Below are 7535 nucleotides of genomic sequence, written 5' to 3'. Positions count from 1 at the left end.
TAGTAATAATGTAAAAGCACCCATGTATGTTCTTTTTGTTATAACTTGTTCTGGTAGTAGTGACTTTTGTATTCTTATGGAACAATAATACATTAGTAGATGTACTTCTAAAAATGCATTGAGTTTTAAGTTCTTGTTCCTGGAGGATATCATCAAAGAGACTTTTCTTTTTTTTCCCACAAAACTCTCTAGGAGGACTTATTTAAAAAGCAAACAAAAAGAATGGGAGACTAGGCCAAGACCTTAAAGATAGGAGAAGAGAACACAAAATAAAACTAAAAGAACACGATACCAAATTATCTAAAATGATAAACCGACAGACTTGATCTGTCACTACCCACAGGCGATCGAATAAAATGTGGTGGCTCATTACATCATTGTGAGCCTGTAGATGCTCCCACTTAGCCAGCGCATCCGCTACAGATCAAAGAGACTCTCTTAGCTTGAATCTGAAATTAATATCGCTTGGTGTGCCCTTAGTAAAATCTTGTAAGAAAAGATTTTGATCTCCCACTGCGAGATTAAAATTGAACTCGCGGCTTCCTGGCCATTAGATAATAGAGATGTGACGCCATCTAACTCTAGAGTTAACCACAGTTTATACCCTAGTAAACTTCCGTATCTTTTTTTTTTTTTTTAATTTTTGTGTGTTGACTGTTTGCTGCTGGCTCTTTATATCTAGTACAAACTCTTCCCTTTCGATTTTTATTTCCACATCTATAATTCATAGTTCATCAATGACAACAATGTCGAAAACACTCCTAAAACCGTTAATTACCATTATCTTATTTTCCCTAATAGCCATCTTAAAGACAACATGGAGTTAAAGAAATTTTGTGTATGAATTGAAGAAGCATTCACAAAATTGGTTAAAAAAACCAAAATCAACAATTCCTGGGTGAAAAGGACATTTAGATTTTGATACTGTTTAAATTGACAAAAATGTAAAAATAGTCAGGATGTAAAGAGTTTAATCCTACCCATTTTTAAATAATTTTTCTTATTTTTAATATACATCAAGATGCATCCAGTTTCATCTTTGCTATTTTTTTGGTGTCCATTTCACTCATAATAATTTTTATTCGTCCATTTGAACCATGTTTTAAAAATATTTGGACAAATGACCCATTTTCCAAGAACATTTTTGTGTATAAGATGATGATGAGTGATGTGATGAGATATGAATTCTCTCTATCAACTAATAAATATCTATCAATTCTGAAATACACGAAACAGTAGAAGTAGAATGTGTTTCACAATATTGCAAGTGTGACTATGCTACCATTGTTAAATTTTAAAGGTACGGTCGTATGAAGAGTGGGATGAAGTTCATGATTTGTGTGTATTTAACTTGATTCTGGTGGAATAGAGTTCAAATTATCTGATTGATTGTTGCTGCTTGGCCTAGCTAGGTGGAGATGGAACTACAAACATGGAAGAGTGTTTGTATCGCAACATCACAGAAATGAATTTAACACGAAACATATTGTGATAGTAGTTTAAGATGAGAAAATATGATTACTGCTGCTATGTTGAGAAACTAAAGCTTTGAATTGTGAAAAACAAAAGTTTTATAGGGAAAACAGAGATGGAAACTACTGATCAGTCAAGCATATATGACCTTAAAATGATAGTTTTCTTTGAGGAAAAATTTGTTCTAAATCCATCTAGAATATAATTCCCAAAACATGTTAGAGCTTATCTAGCTAACATTTCTACCAAGAAAATGATCATCTCCTTCTGCGGAATACTAAACGATTATTAGAAAATATAGAACTACCCTACGATACAGTACTTAGTCTTACAGATATACGGAAGAGAAGCTCTTTTGTGATTTTCGTGGAAGAGAGGTAGCCGGAAAAAAAGTTAATATACGGAAATCTAATAAAGATACGGCAGTTACTAAAAATTCAGATAAAAAACTTTGGTTTAACTCTAGAGTTGGATGACGTCACATCTCAATTATCTAATGGCTATGAAGCCGTGAGATCAAAATCTATTCCCTCTGTAAATGGGTCTTTGAAATATGTCCTGTTTTCACTAATCTATTTGCGATCTATCCCATAACTGCAAAAATTAAGAAATACAGTATGTCCCAGTGAGAGAGAAAAGCTGTTATCTCACATTTGTGTGATTATACGTGTGCTTATGTTACATTTTTATCCTTATCTTCTTGGTAGTGAGAAAAATCGAGACAAACTTCTAAAATGATTCTTGAATGAGCAGCAGGTGTGTTGTGATTTTGGTCACTGTCACTGCCTTTCTCTTTTTATTTCTCAGATCTGACAAAAAGACGTTGTTTGAGCTAGCAACATTTTGTAGATGATGTAGTACATCTTTCTCTGTATCAACAATGATTGTTGATCCTTTTCTTCTGTATCAACTGTAACAGTTGACCTCATGCTTTTGGATCAACTATGACTGTTGATCCATTACGTCAGTTTAAGTTAGTTTGCTTCGCAAGTATTTCCTTTTCTAGTTTTCGTCAAACTCTTTCCTTTAATCAGTTCATGTAAGTCTATATAAAGGCTGGAACTCTTGTTTACAAGACACATCTTATTATCAAGTTTGTTTATTAATATTTTACCTTAGAATCTTTATCCTAGAATCAGTTTTCTATTAAGTTTCTGACGAAACTTAAACCTATCCCTGTTACCCTTATCTATGCTACACTAGTTGGTATCAGATACAAAGGTTTTAGATTTTTATCTAGAAACAGATCCTTTCCACATCTTCCGCAACAACTCAAAACCCTAAATTTTCACCCACCTACCTTTCGTTACAATGGAAGACAAGTTAACACCAACTGAAATTGATGCCATTGTCACAACACTTGAAACCAAGCTCAGCGCAACACTTGAAACCAAGCTCGGCAACAAAATTGAAACGTCTTTTAGTTCCTTAGAAACCAAGTTTGCTACCAAGCTTGATTCAGCTACAAATTCTCTAAAATATGTACTTGCTATGCATGGAGATTGTTTAGACAAATTATGGAAACATGCTGGTTTTGGTGACTTGGTGATGCCTAAATTAACCGATGATACAGAAGGGGACTAAAGCTCTGGCGAAAAAGAAGAAGATGAAACCAAAAAAGATAAACCTTCTTTTACTCAGAATGATAATATTCCTGAGAATATTTCCCATACCCTTTACCACAAGGAACCCTTGGAAGGTTATGTTAACAAAAATAAGATTACCATACCCCTCAACTATGATGAAGATGACAAAGCTGAAGAACTCAAAGAGCAACAATGGGTTGATGAAAAACGATTAAAATTTGGTATGAATCCTTATGGAACTTTACCAGAATATAAGTTGAAGGATGATATACCTAGTTTTCATGGTGGTTTACATATTGAAGACTTGCTGGATTGGTTTTATGAAGTCGATTCCTTTTTCACTTTCATGGAAGTTCCTGAATCTTCTCAAGTTAAACTGGTAGCTTATAAATTAAAAGGTGGAGCTGCAGCTTGGTGGGAAAAACTCGGTGAAGATCGACGCAATGCTCATAAACCTCCTACACGTACATGGCAAAGAATGAGACAATTATTAAGAGATCAATTCTTACCTAGAGATTATATGCAACAACTTTTTATTAAGCTTCAAAACTGTCGACAAGGGGCCAGATTAGTTGAAGAATACGTTGCTGAGTTCTATGCTTTAGTTGCTCGTAACCAATTGAATGAAACTGAAAAGAAATTAGTTGCACGTTTTATAGCTGGTTTGAATAATTTAATTCAACAGGGACTCACGGAGTCCGTGTTTTCAATGGTTGAAGCCATCCAACAAGCTATTAGAGTTGAAAGGCGTGTACTCAGTACCTCTAGACAAGCAACTCCACGTCAAGCTCGTTATCAACACTTTTCTAAAACTGCCAGACCATATAATTATTCTTATGGTTACCAAGCTGAAAAGGGATCAACAGTCGTTGTTGATCAATCCTCATAGGGATCAACTGTCTTTGTTGATCCACATGACAGAAGTGCAAACCAACCATATCAGCAACAACAACCTACTTCTGTTCCTTCAGAACCTGCTCCTACAATGCATATCTCATCTGCTAAGCCACGCCAGCCTCCTCCACAACGAAATTTTGTTCGTAATACTAAAGGTAATAAGTTTCAACAAGATTTTCCACCATTATCTAAACCCTCTAACCCTTACTCAAAATTTCGAGGAGATAAATGTAACAAGTGCAACCAAACTGGCCATACTTCTATTGATTATCGCAAATTCCATGCTTACATTAATGAAACTTCAGACGAAACACAAGAAAAAGAAGCATTAAGAGATGATGAATTATTTTATCTTCAAGAACATGAGACTTATGATGCAGATTTCCTTGGGATGATTCGACCAGTTTTAATCACTAAACCATGTCCTACTCAGAGACATAATATTTTCATATCTCATTGTTTCATTGAAGATAAGATTTGCACTATGATCATTGACAGTGGAAGTACAGAAAACTATGTTTCTGCAAAGTTAGTTGAGAAACTTGGTTTACCTGTTACTCTTCATCCAAAACCGTATTCAGTTGGATGGATAAACAACTCTTCCACTCAGAAAATTAATCATCAATGTTTGGTGAAGTTTTCTTTCCCTGGGTATTCAGATTATGTTTTGTATGATGTTATTAACATGATTGCAGCAAGTTTATTATTGGGAAGACCATAGTAGTATGATATTCGTGTTGTTCATAACTGCTATGAGAATACTTATACCTTTGTTCATGAAGGGTTTACTAAAATTCTATGGCCTTTACAATCTTCTAATTCAGTCAAGGAACCATCAGATAAGAAGACAAATGCACTAGTTGCTACCATTGTTCATTCTTTGCAACCAAATCATTATTTGAGTTCTCGTGAAGCTGATAAACCAATGGTGGAAATTCCAGACAAGGTACAACCTTTATTATCTTATTTCAGTGACTTATTTCCTACTGAATTACCCAATGTTTTGCCTCCATTAAGAAATCTACAACATCACATAGACTTTATACCTGGAACTTCTATTCCTAATCAACCTCATTATAGGTTAAGTCCTAAAGAAAATAATATTTTATAAGGTCAGGTTGATGATTTGTTACAAAAAGGTTTGATAAGACTTAGCAAAAGTCCTTGTGCTAGTCCATCCTTTTTAGTAGACAAAAAGGATGGTGGACGTCGTATGTGTATAGACTGTAGAGCATTAAATAAAGTTACTATACCATATAGGTTTCCCATACCAAGAATTGATGACATGATAGATATGCTTTCGGGTGCTAAAGTGTTTACAAAGGTTGATTTACGTAGTGGGTATCATCAAATACGTATTCGAGAAGGTGATGCATGGAAAACAACTTTCAAAACAAAAGAAGGTTTATATGAGTGGTTAGTCATGCCTTTTGGATTATCTAATGCTCCTAGTACTTTTATGCGCCTCATGAATCAAGTTTTGCAACCTTTTCTTGGAAAGTTTGTCATTGTATATTCTGATGACATGCTGATTTTTAGCAACAATGAAGAAGAGCATATTTCACATTTATCTCAAGTCTTTCAGGCAGTGCAAGACAATTTTTTGTGTGTGAATCTAAAGAAGTGCACTTTCTTTACAAACAAGGTCACTTTCTTGGGATATATTGTGTCGGATACTGGTATTTCTGTGGATGATTCTAAAGTTAAGGCAATTGTGGATTGGCCTACTCCAACATCTATTCGTGAAGTAAGAAGTTTTCATGGGTTAGCTTCTTTCTATAGAATATTTGTGAGAAACTTTAGTACCATTGCAGCTGGTTTGACAGATTGTTTGAAGTGTGATACTTTTGAGTGGACTGAAGAAGCAGATAAGAGCTTTAATCTTCTTAAGGAAAAATTGTGCAGTGCACCTGTTCTTTACATGCCAAATTTTGATAAACCTTTTGAGATTCATTGTGATATTTCTGTTGTTGGCATTGGTGTTGTGTTATCTCAGGAAGGACATCCAGTTGCATACTATAGTGAAAAGAATTCAGATACAAGGAAGAAGTGGTCTACTTATGAGTTGGAATTAATTGCTCTTGTTCAAGCTCTTAAGAATTGGCATCCTTATCTTATTCAAAGTGAATTTGTTTTCAATACTGATAATCAAGCTCTCAAGTTTTTGAAAACTTCAGCAAAGGTTAATAGGATGCATGATAGATGGTTATCTACTATTAACCAATATACTTTTTCCATTAAACATAAAAGTGAGAAACTTAATCAAGTTGTTGATGCTTTGAGTAGGAGAGCTCATGTTTTGGTTACTCTTAAACATGAGAGTTTAGCCTTTGATTTCTTAAAAGATTTATATAGTGAAGACAAAGAATTTAAGCAACTTTGGACAAGTGTGGTTCTTCAACAGGAAGTGTTGATGATTTTCTCATTCAAGAAGGGTTTCTCTTTAAAGGAAAACGTTTATGTATTCCACAATATTCCCAACGTCTTCATCTCATCCAAGAATTACATGGAAATGGCCTTGGTGGACATTTTGGACGTGATAAAACAATAGCTTTGGTTGAAGAACATTATTTTTGTCCTTCTATTAAAAGAGATGTTCAAAAGTACGTACAAAAATGCATGGTTTGTCAACAGTCTAAAGGTAATATTCAAAACACTGGCTTGTATACTCCTCTATCAATTCCTGAAGCTCCTTGGGTGGATATTAGCATGGATTTCGTGCTTGGTTTACCCCGTACTGTGAGGGGGAATTATTCTATTATGGTAGTTGTTGATCGTTACTCAAAGATGGCTCACTTCATAGCATGAAAGAAAACAACTGATGCATCCAATGTTGCTTATTTATTTTTCAAAGAAGTAGTACGTTTGCATGGAATTCCCAAAACAATTACTTCTGATCGAGACACTAAATTTTTGAGCTACTTTTGGAAGTCTTTATGGATGCGTTTGGGTACTAAACTTCAATATAGTACAACTGCTCACCCTCAAACAGATGGACAAACTGAAGCGGTCAATCGATCTTTAGAAAATCTGATTAGAGCCAAGGTTATTGGAGGAAAAGAGAAGCAATGGGATAATCTCCTTCCACTTATGGAATTTGCTTATAACACTTCAGTTAATCAATCTACAGGTAAGACACCTTTTCAGATTGTTTATTTTAAGGTTCCTAATCATATTTTATCTGTGCTATACTAGTAGATGTACCTGATGGATGCTCTTTAGGATTTTGCCCCGTACTGATGAGATAAGTTAACACTTAACAGAGAATTTCAAACTTCAAAGTGTCTACTTAAGCTTTTATTCCTCCACGGCCTTTATGTCCGATTATGATCTCTCCATCTCAAGTTCATCTGGTACTCATAATTACCTAAGATTCTACAATTAATTACCCTCCAATTCATCTGTGAGCTTATAGGATTAAAAATATCAATGAAAGATTAGATCAAATTTCCCTTGAGATGCACCAATTTATCTTTGGTGGTACATATGATCATCTCTATGTTGGGATTAATGCCCTAAAACAATTATTATGACATTTTCAAGTAGTTTAATAAATGATTTTTGTATATACATGAGATA

General features: G+C 34.5%; 1 protein-coding gene across 1 annotated transcript; it reads left to right on the top strand.

Annotated features, from left to right (window-relative positions):
* Positions 1-2784: 2784 nt before the first annotated feature.
* On the top strand, positions 2785-6764 carry LOC113280104. Its single transcript, XM_026528757.1, has 6 exons — positions 2785-3018; positions 3160-3810; positions 3949-4654; positions 4739-5036; positions 5496-6277; positions 6361-6764. The coding sequence occupies exons 1-6, from the start codon at positions 2785-2787 to the stop codon at positions 6762-6764; spliced, it is 3075 nt and encodes a 1024-aa protein (XP_026384542.1).
* The last annotated feature ends 771 nt before the right edge of the window (positions 6765-7535 follow it).

The sequence above is a fragment of the Papaver somniferum genome, chromosome 5 (assembly GCF_003573695.1).
Source record: "Papaver somniferum cultivar HN1 chromosome 5, ASM357369v1, whole genome shotgun sequence".
In the NCBI taxonomy this organism is placed as follows: Eukaryota; Viridiplantae; Streptophyta; class Magnoliopsida; order Ranunculales; family Papaveraceae; genus Papaver; species Papaver somniferum.
This window is presented reverse-complemented; position numbering and strand designations above follow the sequence as displayed.

Excerpts from the sequence above, each read along its gene's own strand:
- LOC113280104 (XM_026528757.1), top strand. The coding sequence starts at position 2,785 with ATGGAAGACAAGTTAACACCAACTGAAATTGATGCCATTGTCACAACA. Across the intron at positions 5,037-5,495 it reads CCTAATCAACCTCATTATAG|CAACAATGAAGAAGAGCATA; the intron begins GTTAAGTCCTAA and ends GCTGATTTTTAG. Across the intron at positions 6,278-6,360 it reads GGTTACTCTTAAACATGAGA|GAAGTGTTGATGATTTTCTC; the intron begins GTTTAGCCTTTG and ends GTTCTTCAACAG.